General features: G+C 37.9%; 1 protein-coding gene across 2 annotated transcripts in view; it reads left to right on the top strand.

Annotated features, from left to right (window-relative positions):
• NBEAL1 (neurobeachin like 1) overlaps positions 1–18,586 on the top strand; it is a gene marked incomplete at both ends in the record, with an annotated part of 180,874 nt that overhangs the window by 17,548 nt on the left and 144,740 nt on the right. For both annotated transcript variants that reach the window (XM_079709952.1, XM_079709951.1), the window contains 2 exons: positions 1,635–1,726; positions 6,219–6,380. In XM_079709952.1, the coding sequence (XP_079566078.1) occupies positions 1,635–1,726; positions 6,219–6,380 (254 nt within the window). The remainder of the gene's footprint in view (positions 1–1,634; positions 1,727–6,218; positions 6,381–18,586) is intronic.

The raw sequence follows: 18,586 nt of genomic DNA, 5'->3' as shown, positions 1-18,586 counted from the left end.
ACAACTTGTTTTTGTGATATATGTTTTTACTTCTCTTAAGAGGAATGACTGGGCCATGAGGTAAATTTATGTTTAAAAGAAACTGCCAAACTGTTTTCCAAGTGATTATACCATTTTGTACTCCCACCAGAAATGTGAGTTCCGGTTACTCCACATCTTTACCAACACTTGGTATGGAAAGTCTTAAATTTTAGCCATTCTAGTGGGTGTATAATGGTATTACATTTCATTTTAATTTGCATTTCCCTGGATAACTAATAATGTTGAGAATGCTTTTGCATGCTACTTGGCCATTTGTGTATCTTCTTTTGTGAAATGTCTGAGCCTTTTGCCCATTTTTTTTTTTTTTTTTTTTTTGCTGTACGCGGGCCTCTCACCTTTGTGGCCTCTCCCGCTGTGGAGCACAGGCTCCGGATGCACAGGCTCAGCGGCCATGGCTCACGGGCCCAGCCGCTCTGCGGCATGTGGGATCTTCCCAGACCGGGGCACGAACCCATGTCCCCTGCATCGGCAGGTGGACTCTCAACCACTGCGCCACCAGGGAAGCCCCTTTTGCCCATTTTTAAATTGAGTTGTACTATTTACATTGATTCATAGGAGTTCTTTATATATTCTTGGTACAAGTCCTTTGTCAGATATATGTACTGAGAATATTTTCAGCTGGCATATGGCTTGCCTTTTCATTTTCTTAATGATGTCTTCTGATGAATCAAAGTTTTAAATTTTGGTTAAGACGAATTATTATTTTTTCTTTTTTTGCTTTGTGATTTTTGTGTCCTAGCTAAGAAATCTTTGTCTACCCCAAGTTACAAAGGTATTCTGTATTTTCTTTTACAAGATTTTTTAGTTTTTATGTTTAGGTTAATGATCCATCTCCCATTTTATTTTATTTATGCATTTTATATTTTTCATTAATTCATTGGGCACCTGGTCAATGCCAGGAACTGTTTTAGGCACTTGGTGTCCATTAGTAAACAAAAAGAAATCACTTGTGGTGGGCCCTTAGATAGGCCTTGAAATTGTGAAGCCTACAGTCTAGGGGAAATGACAGATAATAAATTAATAAATAAATAAATTATACAGTATGTTAGAAGGTGAGAAAGCACCATGACATGGGACAACAGAATAGGGTAGAAGGTAAAGTTAGTGAGAAGGTTTGTAACTTTAAGAAAGGGTGGTAAAATTTGGCTTCATTGAGAATAAGCCATTTAAAGAATGACCTGAAGATGTAGGAATTAGCCATTCAACTATCTGGTGGAAGAGTGTCCTGGGTAGAGAAAACAGCCATTGCAAAGGCCTGAGATGGGAGCATGTCTGGTATGTCCCAGTAACAGCCAGGAAGCCAGTATAGTACAGGGTGACAGTGGATAAGGCCACAGAGATAAGGAAGGGCAAATTGTTTAGAATCTTATAGGACATTTTTCAGATTGTAGCTCTTTGTGTGAGTGCCATGGATTCACTATACTTAATATACATTTTAAAACAACACATATGTCTTCTCTATATCATTTAGAGATTTCATATTATTGCTTCTTTAGATTTATCAATTCATATCTGCTCAATAGGAGTGAGAGCATTTTTTAAAAAAATTCCTGACAGATGTACTTAGTATTAAAATGGTTTTCTTATTTCAGAAAGATCCAGATTACCTGAAGCTGTGGTTGGACAATTTTGTTTCTAGCTATGAACAATTCTTAGATGTTGACTTTGAAAAGCTGCCTACCAGGTATGTTGAAACACTTAATTTCCTACCCTTGGGTGAGTTTGTTAATTTTTGGTACAAAAACTTCATTGATGACATTACAAGGATGGCAGTTATGTGACACACATGCTACTCCTGCATAACCCTGCTTTCATGGCAGACATTTCTGATTGATCACAGCAGTCTTCCTTGCTGATACTAGACGTAACTTCTAGAAGCCTCTTCTTCACTTTGTTAAGCCACTGGCAACTGGGTGTCCTGCAATTCATTTCAGTTCTGACACTACCTGGAGTTAGCGCCAGATCCCATGAGTTAAAGGCAAAGTCCTCCACAAGACTGCCCTCACTTCAGGCATCATTAGCAAGTCTTGGGAGCCACCGACATTTCTGATCAACAGGCTATAAATTTAGGGGTTGTCATGACTCCCTCAGGTTCAATAATTTGTTAGATTAACTCACAGAATTCACTGAAAGTTCTATACTTATGATTACAGTATTATTATAAAGGATACGTGTAGGACAGGGCCTGGGAGGGTCTTGGATGCAGGGCTTCCATGCTCTTTGGAGTCAGGGCATGTTGCTCTCCCTGAACATCAGTGCGTTCAAAGAAGGAAGCTCTTTGAGCTTTGGGTGTCAGAGTTGTGTTGGGTCTTATTACTTCATTGACCGTGTGATTGAATTCAGTCTCCGGCTCCTCTCCCCTCCCAGAAAGTTGGGGGGTTGAGTTATTCAGATGTGGCCGGCCCCTTTTTTGAAACTATCTAAGGGTCCACCATGCGTCACTTCACTCATTTGCATAAAATTTCTTTATTATATGACAGGCATTCTATTGTAGTTGAAACTCATTATACTTCTTTTCCTGGTTTTAGAGAAGGGCCTTAGAAAACATCTTGGAGGAGGTTAAGTTTTCAGATTTTTAAAAACTAGGTTTGAAAATCATAAAATGAGGGAAAAATAAACATCTTGGAAGAGGTTAAGTTTTCAGAGTTTTAAAAACTAGGTTTGAAAATCATAAAATGAGGGAAAAATTAACATCTTACGGAAATGTATAAGTGAAAGTACAAATATTTTCTCCCATTCCTCTGCCTACATCTGTTTCTGCAATCTCACTGTTCCCAGGCCCACTTCCCAGATAAAGTTCGTATTGTATCTCAAGTCATCTTGTGGACCTACGTAAGAGAGGTTAGGTTTGCTGTGGTTAAAAGCTGGAGAAAGGAAGACATACTTTTAACCACAAAAGGAACTCCATTTACAGAGATGTGTTGAGAGAGGAGGGGAGAAATGGGTGGTGGTTGAGGATGAAAAAGTATCTGGTGAATTAAAAATCTTCAAGGATGAAAATATTTGCAGTTTGGGGGTGGAGGTAAGCAGTGAGAGTTTGGACACAGGTGAGTTGAATCTGGAGAATCACATAGGAGCCAGATCATGAAGTGCCACAAATGCATTGCTAATGGACTTTGACTTTTGTTATGGAAGATACAAGGCTCTACTAAAGAATTTTCGGCATAAGAGTATCATGATCAAGTTTGTTTTTTAAAAGTCACTTTGGTGGCATTATGGAGGTTGGATTGGAAAGGGTTAAGACTGAAGGCAAGAAGCCCAGTTAAGTTAAGAGGTAATTGTAATAATTCAGAGAAAAAAATCATTAGAGCTTTGGACCAAGGCAATGAACTTAAGAAACAATATGGTTATGCTCAGAAAGCACAAGTACTTCATTTATAAATACAGTTTCAGAGTTCTTCCCCATTAGATTATTTGTAACAGGTTTATAAAGGTTGAAAATCAGTATTAAATCTTGAACTTAAAATAAGATTATGTATTATTGATTTCTACTCATAAAAGATTATTCTTGTAGTTTATACTTAGGAGTGCTTTTATTTTAAAAATTTATAGCTCATTTTAAATCATGAGCCTAAGGATCTTATGGAGTCAGGATTTTGGCCTTTGAATGCTTGAGGTTTTGTAAGATGCACTTGTTATCATCCATGCATTTTAAATGTCTCCTTCCTTGGGAGGTCATTTCTAAAAACACTATGTAGACTTATATTGCCACTATATTTAAAGTAAGATGAAGAATCTCAAGAGCGTTTTTTTACTTGTGATTTAGTTGGTTTATTTAAAATTATATTTCATATCTTTGTCTTTCAAACTGAACCATGAATTTAGATTTTGCTTGTAGTAAATTTCAATTTTTAAGTGAATATTATATGTAAGATGTGTAAAACTAGTCTAGTCACCTTAAAGATAAGAAACTCACAGATAATCCTCATTTAAAGTATACTGACTTTTATAGAATTTCCAAGTTAGAGAATTCATAATACAAGGCAAGGACTGCTTTTACCAGATTATAAAGCCTTGAAATTTAAGCTGGACTTTTTCCTACGTTAGAGAGAACTATTGACAGCTGTTTACAATAGACATTGACTAGGCAAATTGAGGAGTGGAAAAGATTTCTGGAGTTTGGGAAATTTCAGCAAAAGGAGCTTAGAATTTTGGACAGTAAAGTCCTAGAGGTGGGAAAATTCTTCTAGATTCTTAAATCCTCATCACATTAGGAACAAGGCCAAAAATTCCAACTTTGTCTATATGCCATGTCCTAGGTAAGCCCCAATTTTATACTGAGAGTCAGTTAAAAAAAAAAATGATTGCTCTTTTAGAAGTTAATATTTTTTCTGCCCAGTTAAATCAAAACGTGTGTAAATAGAAAATGGGACAATTAAGGACAAAAGGAACTACTCTTTTAAATAACTAATATGGAATATTGGGAAATCTAATGTCTTCTTACTTGTTGATTTAACATTTTTGGAAAAGTGCAGAGGAATAGTTTCACTTAGTCTTGAAAATCAGTTATATTTAAATGTTTGTTTATTATTTTGAAGTTACTCTGGTTTTTCTAATCAACTCTTCTTAGCTCTTCAAAAAAATTAAATATAAAAATGAGTGTTTCTGGGCTTCCCTGGTGGCGCAGTGGTTGAGAGTCCGCCTGCCGATGCAGGGGACACGGGCTCGTGCCCCGGTCCGGGAAGATCCCACATGCCGCGGAGCGGCTGGGCCCGTGAGCCATGGCCGCTGAGCCTGCGCTTCCGGAGCCTGTGCTCCGCAACGGGAGAGGCCACAACAGTGAGAGGCCCGCGTACCGCAAAAAAAAAAAAAAAAAAAATAAGTGTTTCTGATACCATCTATAAATAAGAGAGAATGAAAGAATCCAAAGCTGCAAGTGAAATGATGCCCAGACTAAAATGAAACATGTATTTTTAGAACATGGTTATATAGTATTAGGCAACCTCGGTAGTATGCTTTGTGACTTGTGTTTATTTTATAAAATGCTTTATTAATTTATGTTGTAAGGTGGTTCAGGAAGAGGCTAATAATATTTACATATGTGTTTATGTGACCACTGCTAAGATGCTTCAAATTTCTTTGTCTACAGTGAATGCCTTTTACTCAATGTAAAAATAGTACTAATACTTCATGTTACACCTTATCTGAAGAAGAGACTATTATAAAGTATAATTGTCATTTAATCATGGAAACTCTTCACAGTGCTTCTTAGCTATTTGAGCATTTTTCTTAACAGAGATAGGGAAATAAGTATACAGTGGCTTATGAAAAGATTCTGAGGCTTTAGAGATAGTATATTTAAAATGCATTACATATTTAGAGTTCTTTACATACTTTAAAGCTGAAAATGCACGTTGACTTTCTGGTTTCAGAGCCCAGTGAAATAGGGTGGATATCTGATATTACAGTTTTATAGATTAGGGAACTTCAGAGATTAAATGAAGTGCTTCATGTTACAGAGGTGGAACTTAGTATGCAGGCTTCTGACTTTGAATCTAGGGGGTTTTAATGTGAGAGGCACATGCAAGGAGCCAGTTACATCTGGTATTGGCTTTTGCCCATAAAGAACCATATTGTCTTCTTACACGGAAACCACCTGTCACAAAATATTGATGTATTGCTTTAAAAGAGTCTTCTATTGATGCTCATGCTTGGGGTTCTACATTCACCTCTATCTTTCTCCTTTCCTTTTGCTAGTTATCTTCTCTCCCTCTTCTGATCAGATGGCTTAGGGACCCTATAGGTAGGTGAATATTGTTTATTTAGTAAAGCAGTTAACAGATATTAAACTAGTTATAGGTACTTCATTTTTATTTGCTAGTTACCGTTTCTTTTAGAAATGGTATAGACACATTGTATTTCTAAATAGTAGAAGGTGAACTAATCTTATATTTTAGATATTTTCTTTAACAATAGCACAATTGAAAATACTAAACAGCCTTTTTCTCTCTCTCTTTTCAGTAAGCCTCTTCTGAAGTAAGACTAACTACTCTGCTCTAATAATCTTCTAAAATGTCACTATTCATTTGGTGGTACCATGCAGAGAGGAAGGCACAGAAAGCTGAACTAAAAGAGCTTCTTTAGGATTTGAGCTGAAAATGTAGTTACTTTAAAGTGCCACAGATTTTCGTCCTGTCTTTAAACACCCTTCTTATTTTGTTCCCCTTATATTGTAGGGTAGATGATGTGCCTCCAGGAATATCTCTGCTTCCTGATAATATTCTGCAGGTTCTGAGGACCCAGCTTCTACAGTGTGTTCAGAAAATGGCAGATGGGTTAGAGGAAGAACAACAAGCCTTGTCAGTTTTGCTTGTCAAGTTCTTCATTATTCTTTGCAGGTATCTGGTACAAATAAACTAGTTATCTGTTTTAAATAATTATTAGCAAACTAATAATGCATTTATTGGTTATTAATGATGTTTGTTGTTCATATGGAGCTTTTAAGGATGAGTGCAGCTTTTGCAATAGGCTTGTGGTTTGTTATTTTATTGGAAAGCCTTTTACTATATCTACTTAGAGAGATTCAGCCAGGATAAAAAATAATTGCCTTAGAGTAAAGACAGTGACAGGAGTTTTTACTTAAGAATTTATTGCACTGGTATTTTCTATATGGTCCTCACCAATAAACATGTACATACACATTTTTATACTGTGCGTTATCATTTGTGAAATGTATTTGTCTAGTCTTTCATTTTATAATTTTACCAAAGAAAGTATAATTATTCCATAGCTTATATTTCCAGATTTATAGATGATTAGGTCTGTGGTACTTAAATTTTGGTGTGCATTAATGTCAACTGGGAAGCTTAATAGAAATACAGAGTTTGAGCCTTAGGTATGGCAGTTCTGATCCAAAAGAGCTCAGGCATTTTGAATTTTCACACATTCCATTAATCTGCATATAAGAATTTGAGAACGGTTGGGTTAGGGGCATCACATGCCTCTTAAAATCTGTCTTCTTTTCTTGTTCTTAGAGGAAAAGCTTTCAGTCTTTTACCATTTAGTATGATATTTGCTGTGAAATTTTTATATATAGGTATTATTATGTTGAGGTTGTTTCCTTCTGTTCCTAGTTTGCTGAATGTTGTTATCAGGAATGGTTGCTGAATTTTGTCAAATGCTTTTCTGCATTAATTGAGATGATCGTCTGGGTTTTTTTTCCCCTTTATTCTGTTAATATGGCATATTACATTGATCAGCTTTCATATGTTTAACCATCCTTGCATTCCAGGAATAAATCCCACTTAGTCATAGTGTGTAATACTTTTAATATACTGTTGAATTCTCTTTGCTAGTATTTTGTTGAAGATCTTTGCATTAATGTTCATAAGGGATGTTGGCTTGTAGTTTTCATGTAGTCTCTTGTTTGGCTTTGGGATCAGGGTAATACTGGCCTCATATAATGAGTTAGAAAGTGTTCCTTCCTCTTCAGTTTTTTGGAAAATTTTGAGAAGGATTGGCATTAGTTCTTCTTTAAATGTTTTGTAGACTTCATGAGTGAAAACATCAGGTCCAGGACTGCTTTTTTGGGAGAGTTTTGATTACTGATTCAGTTTCCTTACTAGTTGTAGGTCTATTCAGATTATTTATTTCATCATGGTTTAATCTTGGCAGATTTTGTGTTTCTAGGAATTTGTCCATTTCATCTGTTATTCAATTTCTTGTTGTACAGTTCATAGTACTCTCTAATAATCCTCTTTATTTCTGTAGTATCAGTAGTAATGTCCACACTTTCATTTTTGATGTTAGTAATCTGATTCGTCTCTTTTTTCTTAGTCTGTCTAGCTAAAGATTTGTCAATTTTGTTGATGTCTCCAAGGAACTAATTTTTGGTTTCATTGATTTTCTCTATTTTTATAAATTTATTTTTATCTCTGCTCTGATCTTTATCATTTCCTTCTTTCTACTAGCTTTGGGTTTAGTTTGTTCTTCCTTGTCTGATTCCTTAAGTTGTAATATTAGGTAGTTGGTTTCTTGTTCTTTTTTTTTTTTATTGTAAGCACTTATACCTATAAAATTCTCCCTTTGCACCACTTTCATTGCCTCTCATAAGTTTTGGTAAGTCATGTTTTCCTTTTCATTCATCTTAAGTATTTTCTAATTTCCCTTGTGGGTTTCTTCTTTGATCCATTGATTATTTAAAAGTATTTTGGTTAATTTCCACAGTTTTGTGAATTTTTCAGTTTTCTTTATGTTATTGATTTTTAACTGCATCCTATTGTGGTTAGAGAAGATACTTTGTATGATATCTGTCATTTTAAATCTGTTGAGACTTAATTTGTGGCCTAATATAGTGTCTGTCCTGTAAAATGTCTCAAGTGCACTTGAGAAGAATGTTTGTTCTGTTGTTGTTGGGTAGAGTGACCTGTATATGTTTCTTAGAGCTATTAGATTTACTGTGTTAAGTCCTCTGTTGCTTTACTTATCTTCTATCTAGTTGTTTTATCCATTATTGTGGATGAGGTATAGAAATCTCCAGCTATTACGGAAGAACTATATATTTCTCTCTTCAATTCTGTCAGTATTTGCTTCATATGTTTTGATGGTCTGTCATTAGGTACGTAAATGTTTATAATTGTTATATCTTTTTGCTAGTATAATACCTTTGTTATATATAATATCATATGTACTTTTATTACATTATATTGTACCTTTTATTTTATTTATTTTTAACATCTTTATTGGAGTAATAATTGCTTTACAATGTTGCGTTACTTTCTGCTGTATAACAAAGTAAATCAGCTATATGCATACATATATCCCCATATCCCCTCTCTCTTACATCTCCCTCCCACCTTCCTTATCCTACCTCTCTAGGTGGTCTCAAAGCACTGAGCTGATCTCCCTGTGCTAGGTAGCTGCTTCCCACTAGCTATCGATTTTACATTTGGTAGTGTATATATGTCAGTGTTACTCTCTCACTTCATCCCAGGTTACCCTTCCCCATCCCCATGTCCTCAAGTCCATTCTCTATGTCTGTGTCTTTATTCCTGTCCTGCCCCTAGGCTCATCAGAACCATTTTTTATTTTAGATTCCATATATATGTGTTAGCATACGGTATTTGTTTTTCTCTTTCTGACTTACTTCACTCTGTATGACAGACTCTAGGTCCATCCACCTCACTACAAATAACTCAATTTCATCTTTTTTATGGCTGACTAATAATCCATTGTTTATATGTGCCACATCTTTATCCATTCATCTGTCGATGGACAGTTAGGTTGCTACCATGTCCAGGCTATTATTAATAGTGCTGCATTGAACATTGTGGTACATGACTCTTTTTGAATTATGGTTTTCTCAAGATATATGCCCAGGAGTGGGATTACTGGGTAATATAGTAGTTCTATTTTTAGTTTTTTAAGGAACCTCCATACTGTTCTCCATAGTGGCTGTATCAATTTACATTCCCACCAACAGTGCAAGAGGGTTCCCTTTTCTCCACACCCTCTCCAGCATTTGTTGTTTGTACATTTTTTGATGTTGGCCATTCTGACCGGTGTGAGGTGATACCTCATTGTAGCTTTGATTTGCATTTCTCTAATGATTAGTGATGTTGAGCAGCTTTTCATGTGTTTGTTAGCAATCTGTATATCTTCTTTGCGGAAATGTCTATTTAGGTCTTCTGCCCATTTTTGGATTGGGTTGTTTTTTTGATATTGAGCTGCATGAGCTGCTTGTATATTTTGGAGATTTATCCTTTGTCATTTGCTTCGTTTGCAAATATTTTCTCCCATTCTGAGGGTTCTCTTTTTGTCTTGTTTATGGTTTCCTTTGCTGTGCAAAAGCTTTTAAGTTTCATTAGGTCCCATTTGTTTATTTTTGTTTTTATTTCCATTTCTCTAGGAGGTGAGTCAAAAAGGATCTTGCTGTGATTTATGTCATAGAGTGTTCTGCCCATGTTTTCCTCTAAGAGTTCTATAATGTTTGACCTTACATTTAGGTCTTTAATCCATTTTGAGTTTATTTTTGTATATGGTATTAGGAAGTGTTCTAATTTCATTCTTTTACATGTAGCTGTCCAGTTTTCCCAGCACCACTTATTGAAGAGGCTGTTTTTTCTCTGCTGTATATTCTTGCCTCCTTTATCAAAGATAAGGTGACCACATGTGCGTGGGTTTATCTCTGGGCTTTCTATCCTGTTCCATTGATCTGTATTTCTGTTTTTGTGCCAGTACCATACTGTCTTGATTACTGTAGCTTTGTAGTGTAGTCTGAAGTCTGGGACCCTGATTCCTCCAGCTCCGTTTTTCGTTCTCAAGATTGCTTTGGCTATTCGGGGTCTTTTGTGTTTCCATACAAATTGTGAAATTTTTTGTTCTAGTTCTGTGAAAAATGCCAGTGGTAGTTTGATAGGGATTTCATTGAATCTGTAGATTGCTTTGGGTAGTAGAGTCATTTTCACAATGTTGATTCTTCCAATCCAAGAACATGGTACATCTCTCCATCTATTTGTATCATCTTTAATTTCTTTCATCAGTGTCTTATAGTTTTCTGCATACAGGTCTTTTGTCTCCTTAGGTAGGTTTATTCCTAAGTATTTTATTCTTTTTGTTGCAATGGTAAATGGGAGTGTTTCCTTCATTTCTCTTTCAGATTTTTCATCATTAGTGTATAGGAATGCAAGAGATTTCATTTATTTTTTAATTTTTGTAAAATTAATTTCATTAATTTTTCATAAATTTGTGCATTAATTTTGTATCCTGCTACTCTACCAAATTCATTGTTTAGCTCTAGTAGTTTTTTGGTAGCATGTTTAGGATTCTCTGTGTATAGTATCATGTCATCTGCAAACAGTGACAGTTTTACTTCTTCTTTTCTGATTTGGAGTCATTTTATTTCTTTTCCTTCTCTGATTGCTGTGGCTAAAATTTCCAAAACTATGTTGAATAATAGTGGTGAGAATGGGCAACCTTGTCTTGTTCCTGATCTTAGAGGAAATGGTTTCAGTTTTTCACCATTGCGAATGATGTTGGCTGTGGGTTTTGTCGTATATAGCCTTCAGTATGTTGAGGTAGGTTCCCTCTATGCCTACTTTCTGGAGAGTTTTTATCATAAATGGGTGTTGAATTTTGTTGAAAGCTTTTTCTGCATCTGTTGAGATTATCATGGTTTTTATCCTTCAATTTGTTAATATGGTGTATCACGTTGATTGATTTGCATATGTTGAAGAATCCTTGCATTCCTGTGATAAACCCCACTTGATCATGGTGTATGATCCTTTTAATGTGCTGTTGGATTCTGTTTGCTAGTATTTTGTTGAGGATTTTTGCATCTATGTTTATCAGAGATATTGGCTTGTAGTTTAGTTTTTCTGTGACATCTTTGTCAGGTTTTGGTATCAGGGTGATGGTGGCCTCGTAGAATGTGTTTGGGAGTGTTCCTCCCCCTGCTGTATTTTGGGAGAGTTTGAGAAGGATAGGTGTTAGCTCTTCTCTAAAGGTTTGATAGAATTCTCGTGCGAAGCTGTCTGTTGGAAGATTTTTAATCACAGTGTCAATTTCAGTGCTTGTGATTGGTCTGTTTATATTTTCTATTTTTTCCTGGTTTAGTCTCGGAAGGTTGTGCTTTTCTAAGAATTTGTCCATTTCTTATAGGTTGTCCGTTTTATTGGCATATAGCTGCTTGTAGTAATCTCTCATGAGCCTTTGTATTTCTGCAGTGTCAATTGTTACTTCTCCTTTTTCATTTCTAATTCTGTTGATTTGAGGCTTCTCCCTTTTTTTTTTTGAAATTTTAAAAATTTATTTATTTATTTTTGGCTCTCTTGGCTCTTTGTTTCTGTGCGAGGGTTTTCTCTAATTGTGGCGAGCGGGGGCCACTCTTCATCGCGATGTGCAGGCCTCTCACTGCCGCGGCCTCTCTTGTTGCAGAGCACAGGCTCCAGATGCGCAGGCTCAGTAGTTGTGGCTCATGGGCCCAGTTGCTCCGCAGCATGTGGGATCTTCCCAGACCAGGGCTCGAACCCATGTCCCCTGCATTGGCAGGCAGATTCTCAACCACTGTGCCACCAGTGAAGCCCTCCCTTTTTTTCTTGATGAGTCTGGCTAATGGTTTATCAATTTTGTTTATCTTCTCAAAGAACCAGCTTTTTGTTTTATTGATCTTTGCTATTGTTTCCTTCATTCCTTTTTCATTTATTTCTGATCTGATCTTTATGATTTCTTTCCTTCTGCTAACTTAGGGGTTTTTTGTTCTTCTTTCTCTAATTGCTTTAGGTGTAAGGTTAGGTTGTTTATTTGAGATTTTTCTTGTTTCTTGAGGTAGGGTTGTATTGCTATAAGCTTCCCTCTTAGAACTGCTTTTGCTGCATCCCATAGGTTTTGGGTCATTGTGTTTTCATTGTCATTTGTTTGTAGGTATTTTTGATTTCCTCTTTGATTTCTTCAGTGATCTCTTGGTTATTTAGTAGCATATTGTTTAACTTCCATGTGTTTGTATTTTTTACAGTTTTTTTCCTTTAATTGATATCTAGTCTCATAGCGTTGTGGTTGGAAAAGATACTTGATACAGTTTCAGTTTTCTTAAATTTACCAAGGCTTGATTTGTGACCTAAGATATGGTCTCTCCTGGAGGATGTTCCCTGAGCACTTGAGAAGAAAGTGTATTCTGTTGTTTTTGGATGGAATGTCCTATAAATATCATTAAGCCTGTCTCATTTAATGTGTCATTTAAAGCTTGTGTTTTCTTATTTATTTTCATTTTGGATGATCTGTCCATTGGTGAAAGTGGGGTGTTAACTTCCCCTACTATTATTGTGTTACCATCGATTTCCCCTTTTATGGCTGTCAGCATTTGCCTTATGTATTGAGGTGCTCCTGTGTTGGGTGCATAAATATTTACAATTGTTACGTCTTCTTCTTGGATTGATCCTTTAATCATTATGTAGTGTCCTTCTTTGTCTCTTATAGTAGTCTTTATTTTAAAGTCTATTTTGTCTGATATGAGAATTGCTACTCCAGCTTTCTTTTGATTTCTATTTGCATGGAATATCTTTTTCCATCCCCTCACTTTCATTCTGTATGTGTCCCTTGGTCTGAAGTGGGTTTCTTGTGGACAGCATATATATGGGTCTTGTTTTTGTATCCATTCAGCCAGTCTCTGTCTTTTGGTTGGAGCACTGAATCCATTTACACGTAAGGTAATTATCTATATGTATGTTCCTATTACCATTTTCTTAATTGTTTTGGGTTTGTTATTGTAGGTCTTTTCATTCTCTTGTGTTTCCTGCCTAGAGAAGTTCCTTTAGCATTTGTTGTAAAGCTCGTTTCATGGTCCTGAATTCTCTTAACCTTTGCTTATCTGTAAAGGTTTTAATTTCTCCATCGAATCTGAATGACATCCTTGCTGGGTAGAGTAATCTTGGTTGTAGGTTTTTTCCCTTTCATGACTTTAAATATGTCCTGCCATTCCCTTCTCTCTTGCCGAGTTTCTGCTGAAAGATCAGCTGTTAACCTTATGGGGATTCCGTTGTATGTTATTTGTTGCTTTTCCTGCTGCTTTTTTTTTTTTTTTTTTGCGGTACGCGGGCCTCTCACTGTTGTGGCCTCTCCCTTTACGGAGCACAGGCTCCGGATGCACAGGCTCAGCAGCCATGGCTCACGGGCCCAGCTCTGCAGCATATGGGATCCTCCCGGACCGGGGCACGAACCCGTATCCCCTGCATCGGCAGGCGGACTCTCAACCACTGCGCCACCAGGGAGGCCCTTCCTGCTGCTTTTAATATTTTTTCTTCGTACTTAATTTTTGATAGTTTGACTAATATGTGTTGCGGCATGTTTCTCTATGATTAATATGTGTTTCGGCATGTTTTTCCTGTATGGTACTCTGTGTGCTTCCTGGACTTGATTGACTATTTACTTTCCCATGTTAGGGATGTTTTCGACTCAGATCTCTGCAAATATTTTCTCAGACCCATTCTTTTTCTCTTCTTCTTCTGGGATTCCTATAATTCGAATGTTGGTGCATTTAATGTTGTCCCAGAGGTCTCTTAGACTGTCCTCAATTCTTTTCATTCTTTTTTCTTTATTCTGCTCCCTGGCAGTTATTTCCACCATTTTATCTTCCAGCTCATTTATCTGTTCTTCTGCCTCAGTTATTCTGCTATTGATTCCTTCTAGAGTATTTTTAATTTCAGTAATTGTGTTGTTCATCACTGTTTATTTGCTCTTTAGTTCTTCTAGATCTTTGTTAAATGTTTCTTGTATTTTCTCCATTCTGTTTCTGAGATTTTGGATCATCTTTACTATCATTACTCTGAATTCTTTTTCAGGTAGGTTGCCTATTTCATCTTCATTTATTTGGTCTTGTAGGTTTTTACCTTGCTCCTTCATCTGTAACATATTTTTTTGTCATTTCTTTTTTTTCTTTTAATGAGTGGTGCTGTATTCCTGTCTTACTGGTTGTTTGTCCTGAGACATCCAACACTGGAGTTTGCAGGCAGTTGGATAGAGCCGAGTCTTGGTGCTGAGATGAGGACCTCCCAGGGGCCTCACTTCGATTAATGTTCCGTGGGGTTTAGGGTTCTCGTTAGTCCAGCGGTTTGGACTTGGAGCTCCCACCACAGGATCCCAACCCCCGGCCTGGGAACCAAGATCCTTCAAGCTTCATGGTGTGGTAAAAAAAAAAAAAAAAAAGAAGAAGAAAAGGAGCAGTACAATATGAAAGAATGTAAAACAAAATAAAATTAGAAAGATAAAAAATATATTAGGAAAAATCAAACTATAATTGAAACAACTCCAATGGGGTAAAATAAAACCACAACAGTAAAAAGAAAAATAAAAAGGAGAGGGGAACAAGCCAAAAGGAGAGAATGTTAACAAAGTATAAATAATAAAATAAAACTAGAAAAACAAAAGGTTTTTTAGGAAAAATAAAAATATAAAAGAATTGACAACAATGACTCAACAAGGTAAAACAGAACCCTAATCTAAAAGAGGAAAAAAGAAAAAAAAAAACAAAAAACCTTGGCTGTAGGGGGCAAAGTTCAGGCAGGGGTGGAATTTAGGCAGGGGCTGGGTTTAGGGTGGGGTGGGACCTAGTCAGGTGGGGGGATGAGTTTTGAGCATGGGGCAGGTCCTAAGCTTAGGACCCACACAGCTGGAAATGCCCTGGGGGTGGGGCCTAGACAGGGTGATGTTCAAGCATAGGGTGGGGCCTCTGCCTAGGACCTGCATGGATGTGGAGAGGCAGCACATGGAAAGGAAGGCCTCTGGAGTGTGGAGTTAGGGAGTTTGGAGGTAGGGCCCTGAGTGAGGGTGTGTGGGTGGGGTTTAGGCCCAGTGCATTGGAGGGGGTTTCAGAGGGGGTTCTCTGAGTGTACAGGTAGGGCCCTGGGTTGGGGTGTAGGGGCGGAGCTTGGGTTCTGCGTGGCAGGAGAGAGGCTCTGAGGGCAGAGGATTAGGCCTGGGGCCTAACAGGCTTCCTGGTATCTAAGTGGACAGGGAAGGCACAGACTGCATTCCCTTCCATTCCTTCGTGCTCCTTCCCCACCATCTCCCCCAGGGTCTCCCCCATTGCTGCTGGACCCCTAACCGTGGGTGGGTCCCACTGGGTGTAGGAACTCCTCCCCTCCCCCATCCACCCCTCAGGGGTACCAGTCCCAGAGGTCCAGCCTTTACTTTTGCTCCCCCTTCCCTCCTTCCCACTCCCTCAGGACCCGCGCAGCTGGAAGGGGCCTTGGTGGACAGAGGATCAGGCCCGGGATCTCAGCAGGTTCCTGGGGGCCCAAGTGGGCAGGAGAAACCTGGCCACACTCCCTTTTGATCCTCTGCCCTCCCAATGGTTCCCCAATTTCCCCAATTTCCCCATTCGGGTGTAGGATCCCTTCCCCTCCCCCAGCTGCCCCTCAGTTGCATCAGGCCCATCCCGCCTCCACTTCTCCTCTCCCATTACTCCCCCCACACCCCACATCCTACCCGCTCACTGGGGGTTCCTCCCATCCCCTTAGGTGTCTGTGGTCCCCTGCCGGTGCCTGGTAGGTGCCCTAGTTGTGTGTAGTCGCGAATTCCGCGTCCCCCTAGTACGCCATCTTGACTCTGCCCCCTGTACCTTTTAAAATATATGATGTCCTTCTTTGTCCCATGTAACCTTTTTTGGCTGAAAGCTTATTTTGTCTGATATTTGTATGTCAGCCTCTGTTCTATTTGAGTTACTCTTTGCATGGAATATCTTTTCCTCTGCTTTCAGTTTCAACCTGTTTGTGTCCTTGGACATCAGGTAGACAGTATAAAGTTGGATCCTGAGTTTGTATCCATTCTGCCAATCTCTTTTCTTTTTTTTTTTGTATATCGTGATTGGAGTATAATTGCTTTACAATGATGTTGTATTAGTTTCTGCTGTACAACACAGTGAATCAGCTATATGCATACATGTATCTCCATATCCTGTCCCTTTTGAGCCTTCCTCCCACCCTCCCTCTCCCACCCCTCTAGGTCTTCACAAAGCACTGAGCTGATATCCCTGTGCTATGTAGCTGCTTCCCACTAGCTATCTGTTTTACATTTGGTAGTGTATATATGTCAGTGCTACTCTGTCACTATGTCCCAGTCTCCACTTCCCGCCCTGTGTCCTCAAGTCCATTCTCAACGTCTGCATCTTTATTCCTGCCCTACCACTCGTTCATCAGCACCATTCAGTCTCGTGTCTTTTGAATGGAAACTTTAATCCATTTACATTGAAAGTAATTACTCCTAAGGAGGAATTTACTTCTTTTACTGTTCTATTTGTTTTCTTTATGCCTTAAAACAGAAGGTTTTTTTTTTTTTTAATTTATTTATTTTTTGGCTGTTTTGGGTCTTTGTTGCTGTGCATGGGCTTTCTCTAGTTGTGGTGAGCGGGGGCTGCGCTTCATAGCAGTGCATGGGCTTCTCATTGTGGTGATTTAAATTCCTTTATCATATTCTTTTTTTTATAACGAGCACTTCATTATTTATTTATGTATTTTGTAATATTTGTTTATTTATTTATTTGGCTCTACCGGGTCTTAGTTGCAGCACGCAGGATCTTTTAGTTGCAGCATGCGGGTTCTAGTTCCCTGACCAGGGATCGAACCTGGGCCCCCTGCATTGGGAGCGCGGAGTCTTAGCCACTGGACCACCAGGGATGTCCCCTTTATCATACTCTTTTGTGTACATTCTGTAGGTATTTTCTTTGTGGTTACCATTGGTGTTACATTTAACATTCTAAAGTTATAACATTCTAATTTGAATTTATACCACTTTAATATCAATAACATACAAAAACTCTGCTCTTTTATGGCTCTGTCCATACTCCTTTTGGTTGCTGATGTCACAAAATTACACAATGTTAGCCCCCAAACAAAAGCTAATAGTTATTTTATTTTTTTTTTTTTTTTTTTTTTTTTTTTTTTTTTTTTTTTTTTTGCGGTAAGCGGGCCTCTCACTGTTGTGGCCTCTCCCGTTGCGGAGCACAGGCTCCGGACGCACAGGCCCAGCGGCCATGGCTCACGGGCCCAGCCGCTCTGCGGCATGTGGGATCTTCCCAGACCGGGACACGAACCCGCGTCCCCCGCATCAGCGGGCAGACTCTCAACCACTGTGCCACCAGGGAAGCCCCGCTAATAGTTATTTTAGATGCATTAGTCTCAAATTATGTGTAAAACAAGATTTGGAATTACAAACCAAAGTTACAGTAATACTAGTTTTTACCTGAACAATTTTTTTTCTTTAAATATAATCTCTTAAATTATATAAAAACAAAGAATACAATTACAAATCATTGTTTCAATAATACTAGCTTTTATAATTGCCCATTTATTTACCTTCATTGAGATCTTAGTTTTCCATGCAGCTTTGAGTTGCTGGGTAGTGTCCTTACCTCTCACCCTGCAGGACAGTGTTTAGCATTTTTTGTAGGGGAGATCGAGTGATCACAGACTCCATTACCTTTTGTTTCCTGGGAATGTCTTTATTTCTCCCTCACTTTTGAAGGATAGTTTGCCAGATACAGGATTGTTGGTTGGCAGCTTTTTTCTTTTAGCACTTTCAGTGTATCCTCTCACTATCTTCTGGCCTAAGTTTCTTAGTAGAAATCTGCTGATAATTGTATTGAAGATCCCTTATATGTGATGATTTGCTTCTCTCTTCCTACGTTCAAGATAGTCTCTTTGTCTTTTGAAAGTTTGATTATAACGTGTGTCTCAGTGTGGGTGTCTTTGAGTTCACCTTATTTGGAGTTCGTTGAGCTTCTTGGCTGTTCATATTCATGTCCTTCATCAAATTTGGGAAATTTTCAGCGATAATTTCTTTAAGTATTCTCTCTTTCCCTTTTTCTTTCTCTTCTTTTTCTTAGACTCAATCTTTTTTCTTTGTGTTGTTCACACTTGATAATTTCCATTGTGCTATCTTCAAGTTCACTGATTCTTTCCTCTGCCAGCTCAGATCTACCCTTGAATTCCTCTAGTGAATTTTTCATTATAGTGATTGTAGTTCCAGAATTTCTTTCTGGTTTCTTTTTAGTTTTTTTTTAATCTCCTTACTGATATTTCCATTTTGTTTACCCATTAATTTCTTCACTTTCTCC

This window comes from Hyperoodon ampullatus (assembly GCF_949752795.1).
Source record: "Hyperoodon ampullatus genome assembly, chromosome: 8".
Lineage (NCBI taxonomy): Eukaryota > Metazoa > Chordata > Mammalia > Artiodactyla > Ziphiidae > Hyperoodon > Hyperoodon ampullatus.
Note: the sequence above shows the minus strand (reverse complement) of the source record. Positions and strands in the feature narration are given on the sequence as shown.